General features: G+C 46.0%; 4 protein-coding genes across 11 annotated transcripts; 1 reads left to right on the top strand and 3 right to left on the bottom strand.

Annotated features, from left to right (window-relative positions):
* Positions 1–368: 368 nt before the first annotated feature.
* LOC147039226 (uncharacterized) lies at positions 369–10,031 on the bottom strand. Of its 7 annotated transcripts, none has more exons than XM_085903910.1 (22): positions 9,937–10,031; positions 9,383–9,522; positions 9,024–9,137; positions 8,886–8,939; positions 8,633–8,713; positions 8,391–8,479; positions 8,275–8,311; positions 8,094–8,200; positions 5,835–8,006; positions 5,571–5,644; positions 4,920–5,016; positions 4,766–4,811; positions 4,516–4,583; positions 4,294–4,445; positions 4,103–4,190; positions 3,321–3,398; positions 3,129–3,169; positions 2,821–2,904; positions 2,242–2,299; positions 1,719–1,783; positions 1,301–1,355; positions 369–829 (listed from the first exon to the last, which is right to left on the bottom strand). In XM_085903910.1, exons 3-22 carry the CDS (start codon positions 9,095–9,097, stop codon positions 735–737), a joined length of 3,615 nt encoding a protein of 1,204 aa, XP_085760036.1. In that variant the 5' UTR covers positions 9,098–9,137; positions 9,383–9,522; positions 9,937–10,031; the 3' UTR covers positions 369–734. The 7 variants fall into 7 exon arrangements, with proteins under 7 accessions (XP_085760036.1, XP_085760040.1, XP_085760033.1 ...); XM_085903907.1 differs by having other exon boundaries at positions 370–829; positions 4,757–4,811; XM_085903909.1 differs by having other exon boundaries at positions 370–829; positions 4,757–4,811; positions 9,383–9,489; positions 9,937–9,954.
* becn1 (beclin 1, autophagy related) lies at positions 9,981–13,293 on the top strand. 2 transcript variants are annotated; one of them, XM_085903916.1, is made up of 12 exons: positions 9,981–10,164; positions 10,325–10,457; positions 10,554–10,615; positions 10,677–10,735; positions 10,839–10,932; positions 11,006–11,142; positions 11,211–11,405; positions 11,477–11,623; positions 11,693–11,842; positions 11,978–12,038; positions 12,099–12,241; positions 12,386–13,293. In XM_085903916.1, exons 2-12 carry the CDS (start codon positions 10,331–10,333, stop codon positions 12,552–12,554), a joined length of 1,344 nt encoding a protein of 447 aa, XP_085760042.1. In that variant the 5' UTR covers positions 9,981–10,164; positions 10,325–10,330; the 3' UTR covers positions 12,555–13,293. The 2 variants fall into 2 exon arrangements, with proteins under 2 accessions (XP_085760042.1, XP_085760043.1); XM_085903917.1 differs by having other exon boundaries at positions 9,982–10,164; positions 10,842–10,932.
* A 157-nt stretch (positions 13,294–13,450) lies between these two features.
* LOC147039228 (glutamate dehydrogenase, mitochondrial) lies at positions 13,451–20,063 on the bottom strand. Its single transcript, XM_085903915.1, has 13 exons — positions 19,440–20,063; positions 17,200–17,280; positions 17,036–17,091; positions 16,779–16,842; positions 16,344–16,438; positions 15,883–16,062; positions 15,346–15,483; positions 15,134–15,271; positions 14,964–15,044; positions 14,772–14,895; positions 14,623–14,714; positions 14,452–14,514; positions 13,451–14,076 (listed from the first exon to the last, which is right to left on the bottom strand). Exons 1-13 carry the CDS (start codon positions 19,840–19,842, stop codon positions 13,957–13,959), a joined length of 1,635 nt encoding a protein of 544 aa, XP_085760041.1. The 5' UTR covers positions 19,843–20,063; the 3' UTR covers positions 13,451–13,956.
* Positions 20,064–21,877: 1,814 nt separating this feature from the next.
* On the bottom strand, positions 21,878–24,851 carry LOC147039229 (endothelial PAS domain-containing protein 1-like). The gene is made up of 9 exons (XM_085903642.1): positions 24,740–24,851; positions 24,366–24,532; positions 24,116–24,288; positions 23,779–23,863; positions 23,609–23,709; positions 23,235–23,398; positions 23,067–23,173; positions 22,820–22,988; positions 21,878–22,745 (listed from the first exon to the last, which is right to left on the bottom strand). The coding sequence occupies exons 1-9, from the start codon at positions 24,763–24,765 to the stop codon at positions 22,703–22,705; spliced, it is 1,035 nt and encodes a 344-aa protein (XP_085759768.1). The 5' UTR covers positions 24,766–24,851; the 3' UTR covers positions 21,878–22,702.
* Positions 24,852–25,970: the final 1,119 nt, after the last annotated feature.

The raw sequence follows: 25,970 nt of genomic DNA on the forward strand, positions 1-25,970 counted from the left end.
CTGCTGTTGATGAAAAATATTTCGCCTTAGGGTAGCAGTGAGGGATGTGCCGCTCGGCTCGTGTTTGCGATTCCTATACAAAGAGACGTAAATCACTTAAAGAGAGACAACCTTGTGACCGATAAATTCCGCGCACTGTAAATAACCCGAGTGATTGGACTCGCTCAAACGAGACGGGCCTGACATTGCTTCCGTCCAAATAAAGGAGAACAACTATTCCCATTCAGTGCTTGAACTCGACAGGCCATTGAAAGTGATGCTATTGAATAAGGGGGGAAGGGGGGATGTAAAAAAAAAAAAAAAATACAAACAAAAAACAGCTGACTGGAAGAAAGCAGCATCCTGGCACCAGCGCATCTGGCATTTAAAAAGGCCTCCGAAGAGACGTGCTGACATTCCCCTTTTATTTTTGCGTGCTCTTTGCAGCCAGCTGTTGTTCAAAACAAGGCTAATTGCGCCGTTGCTATACTGCGACCGAACAAACACGCGTACCTGCTACGTATGAAGCGGTTGATTCTGTCATGATGCAAAAGAAGAGCAATTGTGTTCCTAAGAAAGCCGCTTTTTTTTCCCCCCAGCTCTTCGTTCCTAACTGAAAAAACCCAGACCATTTGATTTTTGATGAACTATTTATTATTCTAGTTTCACTTTACATATCTTTGCTCGTTTGCTTTCTGAACATTTTTTTTTACACAGCATTTAAATCTAAAAATGTGGTAAAACGCGTCCTCGACTCACATTAGGTAGTTGTCGTAACCTTGGAAAGTGTAGGTGGCCACCGTGTCCAGCAACCAAGCGCGAGTCACAACTGTGGCCTGTTTTGCGAGACCTGTCGGTGAATAACAATTTGGCGTCAATAGAACACAATCACCATCATACAGCTAGCGCTGCTCCGTTTGCCACCATCTACTTTGTAAATAATCGCCAGTTTTTGGTTGTTGTTTTTTTTGTATCTACTGGATTGGACTGGATTATTTGTTAGTCCCTGCCACGCCACCCCTTCTCAGTCTGACATTTGCTCTGGGCCATTTCCTCTCTGCCCGAGTTCTTTCGCACCCGCTCTGCCCGGTGAAACCGTCTTGAAAGAACGTCTGCCACCTCGTCTGTCAGACTCGGTGAGTTTCACACTAACCGGGAACACTGATTGAGTGTGAGACTTGTGGAGAGTTTTTTTTGGGGTCGCAACGACGGAAAACGAACACAATTGCGGCGGCTGTAAAGTTGAACCTTCGAATATGTTACATCAACGCAGGAGGAGAACTAGATACCCTCCAAAATGATTTTGCGGTATGAAACTTACCGCTGTATGAACATGGCTCTGATCCAGGCTGAACGATGACCAGCTGGTTGGACTTCTGTGGGAGCAAAACGAGAGTTGAAACAAATCATCAACGCAGCTTTAATGCACTTTCAATTCTTCAACATCGGCACGCTAAAGGCTCGACTGCGACGCAAGCTCGTGAATAGAACTCATAATTACAGCGTTGGCCGTGGGCAAATGCTTTCCTGACACGAAACAACGTGCAGGCTAAGCTTGTACTTTGTTTGAAGAAACAAGAAAAACTTGTAAAAAGTGAAACAGGAGAAAGGCAATGCGGGGGTGGTGTCATTTATTTCACCATGTGGGATTTTCTGACACATTAGAAAAGGGTCACAAAAAGAGTAAACACCAAATCCATGTTGTCAGCGGTAATTTTTTGGGCGAGGGCAGTTCTCACCCGTTTACTGTGGAGGTCTTTGACCACCGTGGCGCCACACAGCTGCACCATCCACTCCATTTGCGCTGGGAGACGAACAAACACAAAACATTCAAACATTGAAATGCAAATTGCAGGCAACCAAAGCTGCGCCGTAATTGTGTCTGAGGCTACGAGATGGGCCACCGTGATGTGCTGTGTGCCAACGAGGCACCGGTCCTCATTCCGTTATTTTCGCCTTTGGCATTTCAGGGTAGCAGCGGCGTGTATTAGCATTTACGTGAGCAACAGCCAATAACAAGTTGTCTCGGTATTCAATTGTTGTTACAAGCTAAAAAGTGTGTGAAATTGCTCATTTTACAGTTAAAAAAAAAACCAGCATGGACAAAATCATATTAAAATTTTAAGTCAAGGTGAGTCAATTATGATTTTGCGAACAGCACAACAAAAGCAGCATGGCGCTAATGTTTTGTTGTTTGAAGCAGAGCTTCTCAAACCTTTTGAGATCTTGAGATGTGTTTTTGCATACTGTGTCTGTGTTTACCTGTTGTCATGTTTGTAAAAGGTCCTTGAAGGCAGATTTCATAGCCCTTCATGAGAAGCTGCAGAGACGGAAAAAAAAAAAAAAAGCCAGCGCATTAAACCTTGCTTGATGACAAACTAAGCTCCAACATGGCTGCCTTTGGCATGCAAAATGAAAAACGACAATGGCAAGCACTTTGTTTCGTTCAGGGTCAGCTCGCTTGGCTGGAAATAGTCAAATGCGAAAGGGTTTCCTTGAGCCGTGGCGGCCACATAAGTCATACGGCGTGACGTTGGATGCATATGTATGGTGCGGAAAAGTGTGTGGAGAAAAATCACTTTTTTTTTTCCCTTCCTTCTTCTCTCGCTTAGCTGCATTTATAATGATCACCAGCCAGAGGTGCTTTGTGTGATGAAAAGTCTCACTGGTGAAGATTTTTAATTTAGACAACACTAATGTCCTTCGGGACATATTGGAGTGCCAGGTGATCTGCGGAGCACGTTCACTCCAACAAATGCTTGACGGGAACTCTGGACGATTCCGTATGAAAGGCACTGAGGCAGAGGCCAAAATGGTTACCACAAAAAGTTGCGCGCTCACATTGTCGTCGTCGGTGGTGCGAGCTCTGTTAGGGCCGAGGTGATCGGCACCGTTCACCACGTCGCCTCGGACTTCAAATAAACTCTGTGTTGAGGGGGAAAAACAATGAGAATGTGTGGGTGAAAACATTCCAAGTTGGAAAAACACTTATTTGGTTTTATAATGAGGGCAGCCGGGTTATTACACCGGATGCCCGGAATGCGAAAGCAAATGGCTGACAAATAATGCATGAGGAGTATCGCGGGAAACGGCTTGGAAAGCCTCGTCGGGCGGCCTTGACTCGACACGGAAATGGGGGCCAGGCGTACCTCGTCCAAGAGTTTCTTTTGCTTGAGGCATTCGGCAATCCCTGCGAGGAGCAAATGAGAAGTTCACTTGTTTTGGTGTGCCTTGCTATCGTCGGGTTAAATTTGTCAGAGAGGCGTGCGTGACGTCGCCATATGAATCACAACAAACAGCAAGAGAGGCATAAAAAAAAATATTATAAAGCCATTACTTACACTGGAAGCTCACCACCCACTTCCTGCCTGCAATGCCTAGGAAGTACTTGAGAGTACGCTCGCATACTAGTTGATCATCTGGTGGACGGAAATGCAGGGAGACAAATTGATTTTATGAGAGTATTTACAATACCTTATTACATAACACTTGTTGTATTATTGATTGTTATGCATTTGGATTTGCTATGGCGCTCAAAGGAAAAAGATTCGTCAAGCGTGACAGTGAACATCAAGAACAGATCCGGCATTGTTATTACTCATCAATGAACAACATTTATGTCTTTGGCAGGTCTTCCCTTCCTCCCAAAGCTTAAAACCAGCACGGATCGGAAGGGCAAGCGCTCCCCGTTACTTGGTTGCCGAGGAAACGACCGCCTGTTAAAAGGCCTCGTTGAAAAGTGCCCCTTTGGAAACAGAGAATTAAAAATAATCTATCAGGAAGGGTAATTAACAACGAGCAAGAGAATGAGGTCGGGGGCTTATCTCTGAGAAACTCGTGTTAAGGAGCCGCACAAAACAGCAAAGTGCTGTTGCAGAATAAAAATGTTCTTTCACCCCCCAAAAGTCCAAAGCTTGCTTGAATTGCTCTGGTAAAGCAAGTTATTAAATGAATCCAAAGGACCAGCCAAATACCAAGCGCGGTTTGCGGGTACCATATACTAAATTCCAGACTACTCACAAAAAGTTAATTGGTGAAATTCCAAACTGAAGCTATAAGGCACCAAGGGTTTAAGACGTTTGAAAAAATGGTTGCATTGTTGCCCTGACGTGTCCGGGCCTACCTGTGCACATGACGACGTGCGTCACTTCCGCGGTCACCTGGGAAACCACACGAGCGCCCACCTTCCTGGCAAACCTCCGCATCGCCACCTGCAAAAAACAGACAGGCATGACAGGCGCACGCTGCCCGTCCCTCAGCAACCACTTTGGCCATTAAGCTGGATAATTGCCGTCTCGACCGATGAACACGCACCTGCTCGGCGGGCTCCAATCCAGACGGCACCAGCACCATTTTAGCTCTGTTGCCGTTTCTCTCGGGAGTCTTGTTCTCCTTGTTGCTGGAGGGTGGAATCGAATCGGCCACGCTTTCCCCAGCCGGTCCTGCGCGAGGCGAAGGTGGCGGCGCTAAGCAGGAGAATGGAAAAACCCAGTCAGTCATAATAATGAGCACCGGGAGATGGAGCAACTTCCTTACACATCTGGACGGGGGCCTGGGGCAGCTGTTCTCTTATGGGCTCCTCTGCACCTTCTGCGAGGTCTTTCCTGCAAAATAATAATGCATAAGAATAATGACGCTATTGTAGAGAATAATAACCGACTCGCGGGACACTTGGAGTCTGCTGCTCAACAAAGCACAACATGGTTTGAATGCAATATTAAAAAATATTTTGTTCAAGGCAAGCTGGACACGTGTTTCATGTCCTGAAAGGGCTCGCCTGACTAACTTGTCTGGATCACCGCTTGCTGGACTCAATTTCTGCACGTCTGAGCCTAACGAAAAACACAAAAATAAATAAATCGATAAAATATGATCGAAGAAGAACAAGTCTATTACTGAAGATTTAAAGTCCAATATGTGAAGCGGTGTGATCAACTTACACGCAGGCGAACTGGCCTCCTTCTCCTGGAGCACCTCGGTCACCAGCGCCATCAATTTCTCCAGCCTCACCAGCTCGTTCTTCATCTCCACCTTTTGCTGACCAAAGGGAGGAAAATGAGACTTTAAAATAGATTGAATCAGAGTTAGTGGTGAAGAAAGAAAAGCTCGGAATGCAACCTTTAGTTCACTCGTGCGCAATTTTGAGTGTCAATCGGCGAGGGCAGAAGCGTGTGACAAATGTCAGAAAGTTTCCCGGGTGTTTTTTGTTGTTGTTGTTGCTCATGCATTACTTTGTCAGTAGAGTGGAGGGATAGATAAGTAAAAATGTGTTTTAGGCAATATGGTGAGATATGAAGGAAAAATGTAGTGAGGCGTGACAGTGAACAGATAAAAGGGCGAATGCAGGATGATGGATGAGGAGAACAAGCATCATCTCCTCTGCGGCCCATGTAAATGAAATGCAATTTAAAACTTGCTGAGAGGGATTTTTTTTTTTTTTTTCCAAAGCAAAGTCATCAGTCATTCTGGAAATGACATTTGGATTAAAGACAAGGAGTATGCTGCCCCCTGCTGGATATTATGATAATGCACACAGAGAAAGTTGACTGACACTGTTAATACGTTAAAATAGGAAATATAAATATTTGTACCTGTGTGACAAGAACCTCGCTTCCAAACTGCGACAACTCGGCAGGCACACTTGCATCGTTTTCTGGCAGGTCGGCTACAAAGAGGTCATAAAAATGAAAATCACATTCACCAATATGGGGAAAATTATATGTTTGTGTATTAGAGATTTTTTTTGATTTATCAAAAAAATATAGACAGATTAAGGAATTATTAATGGTTTGTGAGCTTCTCTCTAAAATTTAACTGATTGAAACACTGACTGCACACGAAACACTGCATCTTACACTTATTTGGAGAGTCAAACAAGTCAACGGAGGCTTGGCTGGCGGTAACGCAGTCTGGACTCTGGCAGCGCACTGCCATGTCATCAGCCTCACGCAGGTTAGCTTGAGTGGCGTCCTGATCAGCGTCGTCCTGAGGGTGGCGGGTGGCCTCTTGTAATATTTGCGTCAAAGTGGGCACCTCCTCATCGCAGCTGCTCGGTGACTCCGATGAGTGCCGCAGCCTTTGGGCCCTCCTCCGCGTGTTGCGGATGGGGTTGCTCCGGACGGACGACTGGACGCTCGTCTGGGTTCCGTGACTCGGGTCACCCGGCTGGTCTAAGAGGCCGTCCGGAGTCAAGGAGCAGTCGGCATTTAAGAGATGCTGGGATGTCCTTGCTGAACCTTTTCCGATGGCGGCGGGGTCCTCAGCCAGGTTCCCGGGGTCCTCCTTTGGGACGGATTCAAACAAACTCTCTGGAAAGTCCTGGCGCTTATGAAAATGGAGTCCAGAATCCACCACTTGAGGTATGAAGGACGGCAGAGGGCTTTCCGTTTCACGCGATGCCACTTTTTGCTGACTGAGGGCACTGCTGACGCTACTCCCGAGAGGAACGGGAGCGGCCACCCCTTCGACATCCATTTTCTTAGCAGGCGAATCGGTTGGGGAGATTAAATTGCTACAAGATGGCGTGCCAGTGATGTCCGTTCTCGGTGTCGTCTGCTGTTTGGCACGCTGGGTTCTTGATCTCGTAAGGTTGCGCTTCACCGGGCTGTGCGCGGGTTCTTCATCCTCGCTCCGACTCTTCTTCCCACTCGATGGGCCGAGGGGGAACGACCTCCTTTTGGTGGCCTTGAAGGTTCTTAGGAGTTGGGCAGTGTCCACCTCGCTGTCGTCGCAGTCCTCCTTTTCCACCTTGGCGCTCGGAATCAAAGGTGGAGCCGGATCTTCCGGAGCCGTCCCAAATAGACTTGCAGAACCTGGAACCTCAGCAGGGTCACTATCCGAACCCACTTGGTTTTCAGTGGGTGGACCCTCAACATGACTCTCCAGATGGGAGATCTCCATGTTTTCAATGCCACAGATGTCTTTGGCATATACGCAACCGTTACCCTTGCAAGCATTTCCATCCCGAGGATCCGATGTTGCGCCGTCTTTAACGTCCTCTCCGAGCGTTTTCGCCCGCTGGCGAGTTGCAGCTTTTTTGGTAGATGGCTGCCGGACGTTCTGGGAAGACTTGCGAAGTCTCTTGGATCTCCTGGTGCCCGTCGTGACTGCCGCTCCCTGGTCCTCGCTGCTCGGGTAGTTCTCGATATGAACCTGAACCGCCTCCGTCGGAAGAGAACCCTTAGTGACGTCATCTACCTCGTGAACTCCGACAAGGACGAGAGGTTTGACAGCTCGGGTGGACTTGCCTCTCTCCGGAGGGGCTCGCCGCTTGTCTTTTTTCGGAGCATAATTTTCCGTCTCCGCTTTGGCCTGCAAATCGGAGTCGACCTGCTGCAAAGAGGTACGCAACCTCGTTGGCGTGCGTTCAGGCTGGAAGGTGTCAAAGCTTGTCATCTCAGCATCTTCTGGAGGGTTGTCCAGATTCTTCTTGTGACTCTCACAATTTCCTGGTTCTTCTGAGACAGCCATCATTGCAGGGTCTTCCAGATCTACAAGTTTCTCTTCAAGGCTAGTTATGTTTTTCTTCTTGGATAGCCTTTTTGTGTGCGATAATAGTTTGCTATCAGCGCTACGTTTATCTCTTTGCTTTCGTCTGTAGGTGACCCCAAAGACTTGTTCCTCAACCGTTTTGCCAATGTGCTCCTTCTTGTCAGATGGGGCACTGTCGGAATCGTCAGAAAGGTGGGCAACCTCTGCGGGTTCCTCCAACTCAAGGCTCTTCTCGGCAGGAACCTTCAGGAGCCACTCAGCAACCCTCTTCTTACTTTTCCTCTTCCTCCTCTCAAAGATCTGAGCCTCCTCCTCTATTTGTTCTTTTGCAAAGGACTGCGTGAGAGGTTGATTTTCCAAAACAACTTGGTCTTTTTGTCTTTTCTCGCCCGTGGCGAGTCCTGATGCTTGAACTGTTGTTCCAGGAATCGAGTCGATTGATTGTGACATATGAACAGAGTGGCCTAGAAATTGATCTTCTGTCAGCAAAGGAGTGGAATCCCCGAATCCCATCACTCTTGCAAATCCATTGAGCGCTGAAGACAAAAAAACACTTCCTGAATGAGAGGACCCATACATTTCAAGCCTTTTGGTCTATCATAGTGTATGTAAACATGTCCTACCACCAAGCCTTTTACCTGCGATACTTGATGAATGAGAACTCGGAAGAGGCTTTACGACACTCTCCACATTGTTGGGTGTCTCATCATCGTGTTTGTCATCATTGACCCTGCTTGGAATGAAACAGCAGTCAGGCGACAAGTGACAATTCAAATCACTTTCAAGACTTGCAATCACACTCACGTCGATCGCCTTCCTTCCTGGGCCAGTCCAGTGAAGTCTGAATGGAGAAAGTGAAAGTTATTCAGGGCTCTCCGTTTGAATTGACTCACCTAAAATAAGGAAGGTACAGTACTTACAGTTTGTTCCGGTGTCGTGTTCATAGGCCTTGATTATGTCTTGCAGTCCTGTCACGAGTCTCTGAAAACCCGGACTCTCCTGCAAGCTTCTGTGTGAAAGAAAAAGGAACATTTTGAGACACTTTTAGAAGCCATGTCTCTGTATTAAAAAGATTCAGAACTAATCACAGACCTTTATGTGAATAATAATTTTGTGCAAAGGAGACTAGTTCATCTAAAATGTCATTGTGAATATGGCCAACCTTTTGGTTATCTTTTCTTTACACACTGGGCAGTTGGCTCGGCTTTGCTTGGTGTTATCCAATAGCTTCAGCATACAAAACCTACAGCGGTCAAGAAAAATCAGTTGCTCTAATATATGAGCTCATTGAATTTTGAATTTAGGCATTGAATGATGGTAAGGATGAAAAGATGTATGATTGGGTTAAGTTCATTAACAGTTAGTACTACAAAACCAACTTTATTGTTGTGGAAATGATGTGAAATTATTCTTACTTGCAAAACTGATGGTCGCACTTGGTGGTAACAGGTTGAGTCAACAAATCCAAACTATATATGAAGGATATAACCGTTAGAATACTTAGTTTTTTTTTTTTTTTTATTACAAATGCCGTTTGATGGAATATAAATTACCATATGGGGCACTGCAGAGTCTCCCACAGAACAGCTATGCCTCTTTTGACTTCGCTGTCTTTGGGTGGTGCCATGTAGTCGTTTTTCTCTTCTTCTTGTTTTATTCTTTTAAATCTAGACGTAACAAAACAAACATTAACTACATTTCTACAAGGTGTCAGCAGCATTTCAATAAACAAGGACACATTTGACACGACATGTCAGTCGTCACAGGTGATTAAATAAGCGTGTGGCGATAGCTTGACAACTTTAACGATACAAAATATTAAGAATTACATCACCATGACAGTAAAAGGCAATAAGGAATTATAGAATATGTCGCCTTTTTATATTTAACAGACATTTTGTGAGCATTATACCTGCTTTTTCCCCACTTTTCCGGTTCCACGGACTTGGGTTTTCCCGCGAACTACTTCGGTTATTTGTTGAACGGCGGCTTTCTGTTTGGGCTCGCGCCTCCCGTCTACTGGTGGGAGGGTGGAACAGCAGCATTGAATCGCTAAAGCAAGCAATAGTAGATATAAAAAAATATTATGGTTGTGGGTAATTCGTATAATTATTTTATATAGTAGACTAAACCGTTCACTTACAAGTAAAATGTAAACACTACTCGATTGCTGCTAATGTCGTCATTGCCATCTCACTATTACCGCATTTTTTTCCTTACAAAGAACCGACGTTTGCTTTAATTGGTGAACGCCGTGGTTTCCCATCAGAATGTTGTCAAATGAATGTTTTATAATGACTTCATTGCAATACAAACCAAACACTCCGTTTTCAACTACTTCTGTTAGTGATGAGTGTTATGTTGTTAGCTCTTTGTACTCCCTTCCTTTCGTACAACCTCACTTCCTTCAATCCTACTTCAAATAAATGATTCTAAAAAGTCCATATGCACTTCATTTTAACTCACCTTTATTTCGCTATTCCTCTTGAATCTTTATCCTTCCACCAATAGTGGACGCACTTACTTTTGTCAGCATTTTTACGAAACGAAGAAGAAAACGTAAACATCAACACGGAAGTGGAAGCGCGACCGTCACACAAATTGGTTCTTTATTTATTTGTTATTCCAACAGTGTGATCGTCAAAATTATTATGCGGTGTCTCCACCCAAGGAGTGAATTTAAATAGATTCAAGGTAACCGCACATCTTTATTGACTTAACTAGCATATAGCCATTAGCCACAAGTTAACTTTAGCACGGGTTTGGGAATAATTCAGCAACGATCCAATGCAGAAAACTCCCCATTATGACACTGATTACAAGCTTATTTTTATTTTCTTTTTTGTACTTGTAGTGAGTGATGGAGGGCTCCAAGACATCGAGCACGACGATGCAGGTTAGCTTTGTTTGTCAGCGGTGCTGCCAACCTCTCAAGCTGGACACGTCCTTCAATGTACTGGACCGGGTCACCATCCACGAACTGATTGGTATTTATTGTTAAACACAAATATGCAAAGCAAAGGTTCCCATGCTTTTAAGTTACAAGAACAAATAATGTGATGCTTCTGCATGACACATTTTAGCTCCACTGGTGACTGTAACCCCAAGCAAACACGCAGAATGTGGTGACGGAGACACAACAGAGGTAAATGCACCTTTAACTGTACTCTCCCGTAATATTTACAATTAATTCAAATGCATTTCAGGAGACCTTTGCAGAAAATAAGCAAGATGGCGTGTCAAGGAAATACATCCCCCCAGCACGGTGAGCGTTTTAGTTTAACAGTTTTAAATGTGATATCGTTTGTGTTCAATAAGTATGTAGTTCATGTATATTTAGATATAGACTTACTATTTTGCCTTGTCAGCAGGATGATGTCGACAGAGAGCGCCAACAGCTTCACGCTGATCGGAGACACTTCAGATGGAGGCACCATGGAAAACCTAAGCCGCAGACTCAAAGTGACGCCCCTGCAAAACAACTAAATGAAAAGACGACGTGTGCTGATTTTCATGACGGTATTTGTGGCGGCAGGTGACGAGCGACCTGTTTGACATCATGTCCGGTCAGACGGATGTGGACCACCCGCTTTGCGAAGAATGCACAGACACGCTTTTGGACCACCTGGACACGCAGCTCAACATCACAGAGAATGAATGTCAGAATTACAAGTGAGTGGCGCCGATGACCAGAGGCCAACAAGCTTCCTCGCCAAAATTGAACACCTTCTGGACTTCAGGCAGTGCCTGGAGCTCCTGTCGCAGCTGCCAGTAGAGGATGAGGAGACGCTGCTGGGCGAGCTCGAGCATCTGAAGGAGGAAGAAGCGGCGCTCGTGCAGCAGCTGGAGGCCGTGGAGGAGCAGCGCGCAGCCGTGGCCCAGGAGCTGACGCAGAGCCGGGGGCAGGCCCAGCAGTTGGAGACGGAGGAGCTGCAGTCAGTAGCCATTCTGATCAGCATTTGTCCTCAGAGATGTTTCTCAAGTTAAGATGTACTTTGTGTGTCAGGTACCAGAAGGAGTACAGCGAGTTCAAACGTCAACAGCTGGAGCTGGACGACGAGCTGAAGAGCGTCGACAACCAGATGCGTTACTGCCAGATCCAACTGGATCGGCTCAAGAAGACCAACGTCTTCAACGCCACCTTTCACATCTGGTGGGTCCGTCGTATGAGATGTCGCGTTCGCGTCACATGCTAACGTTTGAATGGCTCCGTCCCGTCCAGGCACAGCGGCCAGTTCGGCACTATCAACAACTTTCGTCTGGGTCGACTTCCCAGCGTGCCGGTGGAGTGGAACGAGATCAACGCGGCCTGGGGGCAGACGGTGCTGCTGCTGCACGCGCTGGCCAACAAGATGGAGCTGCGCTTTCAGAGGTCAGGCTCGACTAACACGGGGGTTTAGAATAATGCAAATTCCAAAAAGTAGCCATTACTATTATTTCTTATTGACAGCAAATTAATTGGCACATTTGGAATGACATTTTCGCCATCTGTTTTCTCTCTACTCAGGTATCGCCTGGTGCCCTATGGAAATCATTCCTACTTAGAATCCCTCGCAGACAAATCAAAGGTAATCGACAATGTAAAATGTTCCTCCCGGTTCGCGCTCTTAATCGTTTTGTCTCCCCAGGAACTTCCGTTGTACTGTTCGGGGGGCCTGAGGTTTTTCTGGGACAATAAGTTTGACCACGCTATGGTGGCCTTCCTGGATTGCGTGCAACAGTTTAAAGACGAGGTGGAAAAAGGCGACACTGGCTTCTGTCTTCCATACAGGTAAGTTAATCATAGTTGCCATATAATAAACTCAAAACTGTCACTCACTAAAGTGGTGGTATATCAACTGGTTTGGCTAATTGTGGGACGTCTCTTAAAATAAAGACAAACTTACGCAATCTGTGTGTGTGTGTGTGGCGTCAGGATGGACGTGGAGAAGGGCAAGATTGAGGACACGGGCGGCAGCGGCGGCTCGTACTCCATCAAGACTCAATTCAACTCGGAGGAGCAGTGGACCAAGGCGCTCAAGTTCATGCTCACCAACCTCAAGTGGGGGCTGGCCTGGGTCACCTCGCAGTTCTACAACAGATAAATTAAGAAAAGCCACGGAGGAGACACATGCTGATGGAACAGTGTTGGGAGAAGGCCTACCTTGTGCTTTTGCCCGAGATGTTCTTTCCCCAGATTTGAATGTAAAACTTTCTTAAAGCTGTACCACTACTTTTCATTCTTTCACTTATGGTCACAAAATTCCAGGAATTTGACACTTTTCATGGAACTTAACAGGAATTTGTGGGAGTAAATGTGACTCAAATTGGAATGTAGAAAACTGAAGGTTGGTTCGTTGATATGGAACTTAAATTTAGAAAGCGTTATTATTCACAAAAGTTGGTTTCAAGGAACTATGTTGAAAGTTAGGCTTTGGCTAGACAAATGTTTTGTCGCCCTCTTGTGGCAACCATAGGCAACTAACGGGTGGTTTACTGGCAGATTTTTGCTGTTTGTTCCTACTAGTTAATATTCGACTATAGAGTGCTTTTTGTTATTGTTTTTTTGATCCCATAAATTAAACAAATGTGGAGCAATTCAAGGATAATTGGCAATACAGTAAACACAATTCTACTTTCATCCAAATTTCCTGTTGAAGACCATAACTTCTAAGCTCCCATGGAAATGTACTGTAAATTCTCCAACCCTTTGTAACATTTTGTACAGGTAGAAGAGTTTAGTTGGTGTCAAAGCAGGGCTAGCCCCCAAAAAAAAAAAGCCAACCCGTACCATGCTCCTAAGTTACACATAATAAACATGTTTTAGGTTGTCTGAAAACAAAGTGATTCTATACTTTTGAAGCTGCAAGAAAATACACTCATACATTAATAATATTATTCTGCATCCTTTGAGGTGAATCCTTAAACTTATACCTAAATTGTAGTAAGCAAATATTTCTTTTAATAGTTTCCACATTCACTCAAAGACTCCTCAAAAGCATTATTTGAAGTTACTTTATTGTTTTCCCCCCCAAAAAAGGGGGGAAAAAAAACAACAACAATTTCCTTCAAAATACCTTGAAATTGAGATGGACGGTTAAAATAGGAGCAGGGGAAGGACTGCAAATGGGGAGGATCTTTCTTGTCCTGAGGAAAAGCTGCTTTACAGAACTTAACCGGGGAAACAAAAACCTCCAACTGAACCGTTCAAATAAGAACTCTGTGTGAAACTTAGCCAATGGCATTTCTTTTATTGTGGTATTAAATCCCTTTTTTTCAGCATTAAGGCATCTGCAGTGCTTATCACAGCAAGGCGGCCTATAAACTACGGTGAACAAATGGACCGCCAATATACAGTAGTTTGTTCTGTGGCCATGTCTGCTTTTTCTTACGCGTGAAGGCGGGTAAACGACATCTGCAAAAGACGCTGATATGTTCTCAAAGCTGTTTTAACAGGAGAGGGAAGAGGGGGGGAAAAGTGGCCGGACGGACAAGGGACGCGTGCGTTTAGGTAAAAGTAAGGCCAGCCTCGTTGTACACCTTGAACACCTTCTCGATGGCGTTGACGTAGGCGGCCGTCCGCAGGTCCAGGCCTAGGTTGTACTTGCTGGCCGTGCGCATGATTTGCTGAAAATCAGGAGCCGTGGATCATTCAAATGGAAACAAGCGAGATTCAAAACTGGGCCCGAAATATTATTCTGCATTCAGTTCAATACAACTGAAGTGCACTGATCAAATTTTAGTGTCATACCACTAGAGGGAGCCCCCGTAGCACTAGTGACATACAAAACGTGCATAAAGCACAAGATGACGTCATAGCTGGGCAATGGAAAAAAACATGCATCTGGAATTATGATTATTATTTTCCCTTTTGAATCAGACTTTGAGATGAAGCATTGTTGAAATTTCAATGAATGTCATTTTTACTTATGACATAAAAAGGTGCACATTTTGGTCAAGTTTGGCAGGTTTAATGAATCCTATCTGTCATGCATGGCTTACCCTGGCGGATCTCTCCATGGTGTAGGCCAAGCCGGAGTGGACGATGTCCTTCTCGGAGGCACCCTGCAAGCCAAACCGGTCAAATTGAATGAAACTGCCATTTGTGTACGCAACCAAAGTGATGCGCTAGCAGAAAGCAAAGTGCGCTTCTGACACGTGGGATCTACTCACAGCAACTCTGGCCTGGAAGTCGGCGGTGGGCACAATGGGGATGGGTCCGCCCTGCTTGCCAAATTTCCTCTCCAGGCTCTCCTGCACCGACACTGGAGAAGGCAAAGCATTTTATTGGGCGCAGTCACAAAAGAGAATTGCATCCTTACTGAGCAGGTGGTAGTTGGAGTCCCGCTCGTATTTGAAGGTCAGACGTCCGTAGCTAACGTGGTTGAGATTCTTCAGCCACTCGAAATAGGACACTGTCACACCGCCGGCGTTCAGGTACATGTCCTGCGGGAGGCGGGACCGTCAAAAGTCTTCTTTCACATCATTGAAGATTTTCTTTTTCTATCACTTACAGGGATGACCATGACTTTGTTAGCCAGGAAAATTTTATCGGCGTCAGGGGTGGTGGGACCGTTGGCGCCCTCGGCGATGATCTGAAAAAGTTGATGACATTTATTACAACAAGAAGCCTTTATCACGTCACAGTGACAAGCAAACTCTTTCCAAAGCTCTGGTCTCCTACCTTGGCCTTGATCTTGGGGGCATTGTGGCGCTTGAGCTGCTTCTCGCCGGCGGCCGGGATCAAGATGTGGCAGTCTGCTTCCAGAATGTTCTCCTCGTAGGGTTTGGCGCCCGGGAAGCCCACGATGGTGCCGTGTTGCTGTCGGGCGGAGCAACCGAAACAAAAATGTTGAAGGTTGTCGTGGCGACAAGGGTGAGCGGACGGGGCCGCACCAGTTTGTAGTCCTCCAGCTGCTTGGGGTCGATGCCTTCCGGGTTGTAGATGGCGCCGTCGATCTCGCCGATGCCCACGCACTTGGCGCCGTACCTGTGCAGGTACCTCATGGAGTGCAGACCCACGTTGCCAAAGCCCTGAAAAACACGCATGCATTTAGACATCAATGTAACACGACACCTGTAGCCTCCATCATTAGTAATCATGATTAAAAAAAAAATAAAAAAAAAAAACGGTAAGGATGATGATTACAAGCGAAAGCGGCCAAGCTTAATTCTTAGCCGGCTAAACCTCCAGGAAGAAGTCATCTGCGCCCGCCGCAATCCCCACACAAACACTTTGGGAGGGATTAAGCTTTTTGATCCGCGATGTCGCCAGCAAGCTGCTGCACTTGCTGGCTCTCATCTTCATCTTCTGACTGGCTGCCTGATATGGCAGACCTGCTTCCTCCTCCCATCAAAACCAGTAAAAGGATGGTGATTGCGGCGCCTGTCTAAAGCCTCGGTCCTCATCATCATGACATGCAGGTCGGTCACCTGGATGATGAAGGTCTTGTCCTTGAAGCCGGGCGTCAGTCCCAGCATGCTCATGTAAGAGGCCTCATTGATGAAGTTCTCGATGCCGTGGAAGACTCCGCGGCCGGTGGCTGAGATGCGGCCGTGGATGCCGCCCTGGCTGATGGGCTTGCCCGTCACGCAGGCGTGGGCGTTGATGTCCTGTCATAGCAACAAAAAGAAAAAGTCATGCTTCCATCATCGACAAACAAGCGGGCCTTTCTCTCTGAAAGACTTCTTGCTTGCTTTCGTGAGAGAGAAAAGGAATGTTTGCTCTGGCGGGGAGGGAGAGGCACAGGAAGCTGGTGGTTCGGAGTGACTCACTTCTTCCACTTTGCTTCTTGTTTGGCTCTCCCCAAAAAAAAAGGGAAAAAAAAAAAAAAAAAAAAAAAGAGCCGTTGTGCCGAAAGCAGGCCTGAGCCCGAAGCGGCTTGGAGACTAACCGTGTGCGCGATGGTGTTGGCGTACGTGTCGGCGATCCAGGACATTTCCCTCTCGCCTGTGCTCATGTCGGGAGCCGGGACGTCAATGCCCGGTCCTGGAGGGAGGGGGGGGGGGGACACGGCGATTAGGGCACTTCAAATTAGGCTGGACAACAAGTTCAATGGAATATTCAAAACACACGCGTCAGTTTTCAAAGTTCAAACCTCGGCTGATGGGGAAAAATGTTCCAGAACAAGGTCTAAAGAGAAAAAAAAAAAAAAAAAAAAAAAAAAAAAAACTTTGGGCGGGGTTGCAAGAAAAATCATGAAGGGGGGAGGGGTGGGTTGCAGTCTGAGCTGAGCTGAGTTTTGTAGGCTGCTATTTATGAACTTTGCTTCATTTGGGGGAACTTGGCAAATGAGACATGACAGCAACTCCAAAACGTTCACGCTCACCGATGAAGCCCTTCTTGGCCAGCTCGATGGTGAATCTCCTGGTGATCTTCTCCAGCTCGTTGTCCTGCCGAGCCAAAAGGCAAATATTGACATTATCAAGCGATGCAATAATACAAGTTAAGGTACGCAAGAGGGGAAAGCAGGATGTGTCTCGTGAGGCGTCGCTTCCTCATATGACTCTTCTTTTTTTTCTTTTTTTTTCTTGAAGTCGTCCTTTGGTTCCAAATGACATGCTATGTGGGTGAAATATGACTCACAGAGTAATTCCTGGGGTTGATTTTGACTCCAGCTTTGGCCCCTCCGAACGGCACATCTGGCAAAGGAGAACAGCTTGGTTGGCTTTAGTCTTGGCTCACTAACAGTGCTTGCACAAAAAGTAACTCAAGAACCCGGTATTGAAAAAGACATTGTTGAAACGTACCCACAACGGCACATTTATACGTCATCAAGGAGGCCAGAGCTTTCACCTCATCTACAGACACCTCGGTGCTGTAACGGATACCTAAAAAAAACACACCCAAAAACAATGGCATGTTGCTATGGCGACCAGTACAAAACCACCACACATGCCCCAGCAGAAATGACAAAAAAGTGTGTCTCAGCTAAACGCTTCACCCTGCATAGCTCAGATAAAAAAATAAATAAAAAAGGAACATTTTCAAAAGCTTATTGCAGCACATTTTGCCACATCAGTTACAGGTCAAAAGACGCCATCAATGAGAAGAGCCAATCACGGCTCAGTCAGTTTTACGGCAGCTGTAAAACACTCGTACTGCTCATCCAGCACATGTGGGGGGTTGTCTCGAGCAGACATCAGAAGAATTGAGCGGCAGTCCTCCTTACCGTCAGCACTTTCCACATGATTTACAAACAAAATTCATTTGAGGGAGAGGAAAAAAAAAACTCAAAACAAGGCATGATCATGCCTTTCAAAAAAAAAAAATCAGCTGAGCCACCACGAGACAGGGAGGACAACTCAAAGCTTATGATCAAATTATAAAAGGGGGGGAAAAAAAAGCCGCAGGGAAACCAACAAGCCTCCACTTCACCCCCGCTGCAACTGTGATGTTATCCTAGCAACCGTGGCGGAAAAATCAAAGAGTCGTCGAAAGACAAGTACTTTGTACTACACAAGTTGATATTTGACTACTCATGTCTTTTATGTAAATACTGTTGCAAAATTACCGCAATTTTAAAATTTTACAAGTTTAATGCCAAATTGAAATATAGTTGGAAAGTTTTGAGCTCTTTATGTAATGACCAAAGATGCCATGAGATGGCACCAAAGCCTTGGATAATAGGAAAGTAGTCATTGGTGTCAATTGTATAAGCAATTAATATTTTTAAGGGGTATGCTTGGAGTGCAACGGGTCACCGATGGCGCGGGTTCACTGCAGTCTGGTGTAACCAGTGAACTGGCATGCGTCCAAGGCGCCCTTGAAAAAAGGGGCGTAGCCAAAAACATTTCTTTGAACCCTAGGGTGCAAAAGGGTCTTTGTGCCGCATTAATCATTAAACCCACTCCGCGTTCTTGCTGTCTCCAGAGTGGATTCAAATCGCCGTCAGTGACATCATCGCCTTAAGCCACCTTTAGGGACAAATCAGCTGAGCAAGGAAGAAATACGGCTGCCCCAGAATAGTTCCTGCATCCAGCAGGTGCGGGAGTGTTAACGGCAACAACGGCCACCATGTTGGCATTCGGCTTCTTACTACGACGCCCACAGCCAAATGGGAATGCTTGGGAAAACAACTAAAGTCCCTCCCTCCCGAGGTGCGTAGACACTCCCAGGCGCTTTCGCCATACATCACATCCCGTCCACTCTCATGTCAAACTACCCAGAATTCATTGCACGGGGGAGGAGGCTGCATGCACCTACATCGATGAGGTCTTGAACTTAACAGTGTCAAAGGCACGACATCACACAGAACGGTGTCAAAGGCACAAGAGCACGCAGTGATGTCCAAAGTTGGCTTGGAAGCCATTTTGTGGCCCTGCAGATTGATTTGAGTTTTGACACACAATGTATTACAAATAAGCAGAAGTTGATCTGTAAGTTTGGAAATGAGTATGGTGGTAGAAAAGCACTACTTTCAGTTTCAACTTAGCTCTTCAACTCACTTCAGAGTTGATTCAATGCCAAAGGGATCCGTCGAGAGAAGGGCGAGACAATACTTTGATGGCTTTAGCACAAAAAAGGGGAATATCTCCACAATTGAGTGTCTGAACTCAACATCTCAACTCTATTCAATGACATTGGTTGGAGTATTTGAAGTTAAGACCTGTTTATCGGCAATTTATGGAGGCTAGGTAATACAAACAAAGGTGTGAGTTTGGAGGAATATGAGGGAACACCTGAAACACCTGTAAAACAAAGCTGTCCAAATATTCATTGGAAAGTTTTAGTGGAATTAGAAGCCAAGTGGTTCAACTAGAACCAGATGTGAGCTACTAGTTTACAGAAGTTTTAGCAGCTGAGCGAAAATAGGATTAAAATGCCAGTTTTAGTCGAAAGTGCGACTACCAACAGTGACACGTCATTATTTGTTCGGATAAAAGAAAAACAGAGGTTGCTGGGTGACTAGCACGAAAACCGCTAAGTAATGCTAACGGAATGCTAGGCTAACCCGTTAGCTGTCACTGGGAGTTGATCCAGCGCTCACCTCCCTTGCAGGGCGTCCGGTGCTGGCTGTGCTGGGCGCGGTATCCCTCCACCACCTCCCACTCGCCGTTGTCTCGCTTGATGGGGAAAGACACACTGAGGACGTGGTTGCAGGGCTTGATGATGCGCAGGATGCCTCGCACGCGGTGCCGCTTCTGCTCGGGGGTCTCGCGGGTGCGCAGGTCCTCCACCAGCTTGTCCTCCACGATGGCGGCGCCGCGGTCGAAGAAGCCCTCCACCATGCGGAAGAAGTTGGGGTCGTCCGCCTGATTTTCGCTCGCCGCGTCGGCATAGCGGCGTACACGAAGTAGGGAAGCGGACGCCGGAAGAGCGGAGTCCACGCAGCCCGAGGCCAGCGCGCTGCCCGCCGAGCGGCTCAACAGCTCTCCGAAGTACCGATACATGGCCGAGGCGAGAGTCGAGGAAAGGCGACGAGGACGACCCGAGGACGGGATGTGTGGTCCTATGGACGACAGCGACGGAGGGAAGAGAGAGAGAGACAGAGAGACCAAGAAGGCTCCTCACCGTGTCTGGACCTCCGAGCGAGTGAAAAGTGACATACTGGGCGTGTTTACTTTAAAAGGCAGCCAAAGGCCAGCTGAGGAGGGCTCCGAGGGGCGCACGCGGAAGCAGCGGTGGGAGGAGGATCCAGATAGACGTGCGCGCTCCCGCTGGCACCGCAGTTGACCGTGCGCGTTCCCGACTGCATGGCACAAATGAAACTGCATTATTTTCGGCGTTTGTACGTTATAACGTGATTGTTTTCAATGTATTTTGCACATCTGACAACTGATACTTTTATTTGCATTGTATCCATGCAAATATGATGAAATATATGGGATTATGGCAGGCTAGGAAATGTGTGCAAGCCAGCCAGTGTGTGAGAGGTCAACAGGTCACCGGTGCTTTGAGTGATGGGTGGGGGGCTTGGAAGGGTTTGAGACAGCTGGGAGAAGTCGGAAAGTGGGCAGCGAGGGTCTTTCGGGGAGAGAGGGGAGGGACGGAGTGGATGTGGGGGAGTGTGAGTTAGCTGTTCTCTGATGACCCGCTCAACTCAGCTATCACTCACAAGGCATTGTGGGTAAGACCCCTTCCCCAGCCAGTCCCAATCCCGAGGCAAGTTGCCAAATTCACTTCATCAGGCTGTCATTGCCTTCAAAGACAGCCGCAACTTTTCATTTTCACACAGAAAACAACCACATGATACCATATTTGAGTGTAAGCAAAGCTAGACCCACTTTAATGTATCCATCGTTTGTTTAACTAGAAAACGTAAAAACCTGAAGTGGATGTAACTGCTCCCCCAGTCTCAGTGGCTTTATGTAAGAGCTCGTCAATGGCATGTTCCTTCACACATATGTGCTGCTTGGCCTAATACGGCACACTGAAATCCTATGTGACGGACTGGACTTAAACCCGTGGACTCTGCACGGAAGATAAGCACTCACCGTTGGGGCGAACAAACAAAGACGCTCAATCTGTGCAAAAACTGCACTGTATGTTTGAGTCAAAATAGTTTGCCATGGAAATAGAGATTTGCTGGAACAGACCCATATTTACTGGGCACTTTATATCCAAAACAGAAAAATAAGGCTGCAAAAATGTTACGTCACTTAAGCTAATACCATCAATGTCCACTTTACAAAACAAAAACAAACTATATCTGTCCTTTATTTTAAATCATAAAAGGATAATAAAGATAACCTCAACCTCCATGCCCCCCCCCCCACCCCCCCAAATTTACTATCAGCATGTCAAAGACTGCAACAGCGGCCGTGCTATTGGCTGAGAGCCCGACAACACCCACCGCAGTGGGGTGTGTTGATGACGACAATAAGGGGGGAAGGCTGTTGAGAATGGTCACATGTTGCTTTGATATGAAACAGCAGGAGAGGGTGGAAACGGCCGCTTCCTACCACCTTAAAAAAAAAAAGCGACAGCTCTCGGTACACTGACAGAATGCAGCCTACACACAGACGCGGACGGGGGTGACTGCCAGGGTCACCTTGAAATCTGCTTGCAAGCTGATTTTTTTTTTTAACTCTGGTGAAAACTTTTGTGATTTTTATATTGAAACTCAAAGAATCATCTGTCCATAATATTTGATTTGGAATAGTTTTATTATTCTTCAATGTCCAAAATATACCTTTTCCAAGCTAAATATTGTCTTGGAACATGCAACACTGCATGGAAAATATCATTGTTAGAATATTGTAATATCTTCAAATCATATATTATTTGCCTTCCTTTTAATTATGACTACAAAAGCATTGCATCTCCATGGCAACCCCTTTTAAAGGGATCATTAAATGGTAAAAAGTCAACATGTTGCCTAGCAACTGGTCAGAAAAAAAATATACACATTTGACCGGTGGCTCCACCTCTCTCGGTAGCGCGAATAAATGACTTGACTCAATAGTGCGAAGCATTGCTTTACTATACATTTTATTTTTTACTGACAACAAATGACCACAAGAGGGCGCCAGTGTCTTTCCACACTACACTGCTGCATCAGCTATGCATGCAAAGCCACAGGTCACAGCCCCTTGACGCAGAAACAAAATGTAGAAGTATTATTTATTGGAATGCTTTAGAATGTTTGTCTGGCAGGTCAGATATTTTGGGTTCGAGTCCAGGCTGCTTGCATGGCTTTTCTACAGATACTCTAGTCTACTCCCAAATAAAATAAACTAAACTTGCATAAGGTTAAGTGTTAGTTAGTCAAAGAAAATATATTGCTGTTTTAATTAGAAAACGACTAGAATTCATCTGCATTTTATCCTGAGAATGTCTTCTGTAAAGTCAGTTGAACTGAAACTGTGTGTTTGCGTATGTCTCTACGTGAGAGGGCCCAGAGGTAAAAAGTTGAAAAAGTTCCCACGAGAACTCTCCTACCGAGCGTCTTCATTCAGGAAGTTGCGGCTTCACCTCACGTCTGCTCACATCTCCCCATCGCATTATACACGCGTGTGTGTGTGAGTGTGCATAGCCAATGTCAGACGTCTTTGCTGTCAGTCCACGTGTCAAGTGACCCAGAAGGAAACCCCAAAGGAAGTAAAGGGAGAGGTCAAGAAGGAGTCAAACGGGTCGCTTACGTCACTCTCGCTCACTGCGGCCAGATTATCGACGACCACAATCAAAAGCATCAACAATCAGTCTCAAGTGTCAGACAGACATGCATGAAAATTGCAATGATTGCAAACCGAGAAAAACCATTTGAAAGTTTGGATCAGTTCTTCGGCTGCTTCTCTGCTCACATTCCGATCATTGGTCCACTGAGAGCTGCAGGAACGGCTCCTCCACGTCGCTGTCGTACAAATAAACACGTCGGGATAATTGTCATATTGCCTCAATGTCGCAAACAAAGATTTGTGCCGATACCTTAGCACGTAGGTGACGCAGAGGACCATAAGATGCTGCGGGGTTTCGGTTCTGGACTTGGACGCCCGGACCATCGGTACCACGGCGCTGTGGCTCTCCACCCACACATAGCCGCCGCCCTTCACGAGCATCCTGTAGCGGCCGCTGACTGACTGGCTCTTTGAGTACACTGCAAAAAAAAATTCAAAAGTAGTTAAAAAAACAACATGGGATAACAATCACACGCTGCTTCACCTTTAAGACTTACAGTCGACGTGATATTTGGTCAAACAGATTGTGTCCAGCGTATGACAAAGCTCATATATGGAGCGGCCCACCAGCTCGTGAGAGGTGTACCCTAAAATTGACAAGACGCTTCACACGCGCACACACAATTAGATCAAGCTAAATGAAATGTTCAAGTGTTTGCACTCACCTGTGGTCGCAGTGCGTGAACCTCATGTCCATGCTGTGCTGGCTGTTGAAGGTGCGAGCGCAGAGGAACGTGTGAGACACGGGAAGAGGACGACAGGTGAGCAGCAGGCAGGAGGCCAGGAAGGGGGCGGCGCAAGATCTCGCTCGGCCCTGGCACTGCAGCACCTACCACCGTAGGTGAGGACAAAAGAAAGAAAAGCCCCCAAAATTACAAAATGGCACTGAAAAGAAATAGTACAAACAAAAATATGATGGAGTAAAAAAAAAACAAAAAAATTGTAATTTAAAGTACAAAATCAACAATGAGCTTTTTTTAAAAATAAAAGCAAAATATGTTTCAAAAGAAAAATGTGAAAATAATCATTTGTGCACAACCTTCCACGTGGCTGACTTGATGCTGGAGTTCTGTCCTCGGAGGTTTAGGGTGCTTTTAATCCTCACCACAAAGTCACGCTTTGCGTTGCTCCAAAACTCCTCTTAAACAAACAAACAAAATCATTTAATAACAAATCAATTTGGTTTGCCTTCAACAAATACTCACAAACCTGCAGAGAGGCGAAGGTTACTTTTGATTTCTTTGTGGTCATACGGGTGAGTAAACTCAAAAATGTTGTTTCCCATCAGTTCAGTCTAAATGGGGGGGGGGGGTCACAAAAATCTTGAATAGAAATTTCCACCTTTGTGTCTGTGCATACTACTAATAAATATTTTTATTTCGGACACAGAAGAAGAAAAAATAAGAAAACTAATTATGAATACAAACAAAAGACAATAATCGAATGAAATTATACAAATGCAGTATATCAATCGAAAGAAATATCATATAAAATAAATCATAAGTATGTCTGATGCAAAGGACAAACTGGATGAATGCGTGTGTACCTGCGTGAGTCCCAGGTAGCGGCTGACGTTGTCGGACAGGAACATCATGTCCCCCTCGAGAGACAGCACCATCACAAATCCCTCCAGGATGGTCAGGTAGATACCAGTCTCCTCTACGGCCTCCGTGGCGCCCTTCAAATCCAGACGGAAAAACTGTGACGCGTACAAGTTGTCTGCGGATTGGGACGGATGACATCAGTATTTGTGAGTCACACAGAATGACCCAAAAATTGTATTGAGAGCACATCACCTTGTAGGAGCGTTTTGAGTCGAATGTAGCAAAGCGCCAGACGGATGATGGACGGCTTATCCAGGTGATCTCTGATGGACGCTTGCAACGGCAGCAGGCGGCGCAAATCGCCAAACACGTCCGACTCCACTCGTCTCCTCCGCCTGGCTGCCTCGCGACTGATCGCCCTGCCGGAAAGAATGAAACGTCGAAAAAGTCTACACACCCAGTCAAATTTACAGCGGAATGTACAGCCCTAAATAAATGACTAAATGAATTTATTTCTTTCTTTTTGTTACGTTTATAGACTTTGTTAATTCATCATTACAAGCAAAGCCAAATAATACAATTTAATAATAAAAAAAAAAAGATCCAATAAATAAAAGTCAATTTACCTTCTCCTCTCCTTGTCAGCTCTCATCACGTTGCGGCCGTCAAGTTTGTCTGTCCGTCAGTCAATTAGAAAGCAACGACTGAACTGCAGTTCAAAGGTCACGCATAGAAGAAAGCGCATCCCCCTCCCCTTCGCTCTGTTCCCCTCCCCTCTCTACGCAACAGAACCGGCTTCACAAGCTTGAAAGGAAGGAAGGATGCGGGAGGAGCGCTGACAAAAATTCAGTGCTGTTTTGTTTTTTCTCTTCTTGTCATTTTATTGGAGTCAGAGCAGACAGACGGACAGCAGACAGACGACAGGGCCTGGCTGCCATCGCACTACATTGGTTTGTTTTCCGTATTTTCTTTTTGGCACAATGTAAGATAGTGTGACCGGGATCAGGCTAATCCCTGGATTGCGCGAAGCTTCACTAGATGCACACGCACGCACACACACGCCCCCCCCAACCCCAAACCCCTCCCAACGTTGCCCCCGCTCCCAATTACAGTGCACGCAACAACAGTCCTTGTGTAAATACGTGTTTTGTGTGTGGATGAGTACAGTGGCGACTTTCTGGCATGCGCATTAGTTGCGCCACTGTTTGTATGGGTGGTGGAAATGTGAGGTAATTCAACTGCTGGTCCTTTCACTCAGGCTGTAACAGACCTACAATAGTATAGTTAAGAGTAATATACACAAACATGTCGCTCGGATAATACACTTTACAATAATAATAATTAGAATTTCAAAAAAGAAAAAGTAAAGCAAGCAGTTTGGCTGCAAGGGGAAGCGGGGGAACACTGCTGGTAACTGTGGAAACGCTCACACACACACACGCACACACACACAGGCACGCACGCACGCGCGCGCACGAGCCAAAATGTACATTCGGGACAAAACGTCGTAATTAGTTCAATAGCCTGTGAGTAAGCTGCACATTCATTGGATGGACACAAGCGTCGTTCAGACCAATCGGGAATGATTACAAAAAGAAAAAAAAGCCATAAAATATATCATATAGAAAGATATGAGAGAGGGCTATATTGCACAAAACGGAGGGGAGTCGGGTCCCTAATGAGGGCCGTTAAAAGACACCGGGGGTCTTTCAGGGGGGGGGGTGCTTGTCCATGCGCAACAAGCTTGCGGACGACAGCGACACAATACACGACACAGGCTAATATCTGGATTTATATGTACAGTATACAGGCGCTCTGCGGGGAGGAAGAAGCCGTCTAAAGTGAGTGTGTGTGTGT

Source organism: Syngnathus leptorhynchus, chromosome 22, assembly GCF_054491065.1.
Source record: "Syngnathus leptorhynchus isolate UIUO chromosome 22, UIUO_Slep, whole genome shotgun sequence".
Lineage (NCBI taxonomy): Eukaryota > Metazoa > Chordata > Actinopteri > Syngnathiformes > Syngnathidae > Syngnathus > Syngnathus leptorhynchus.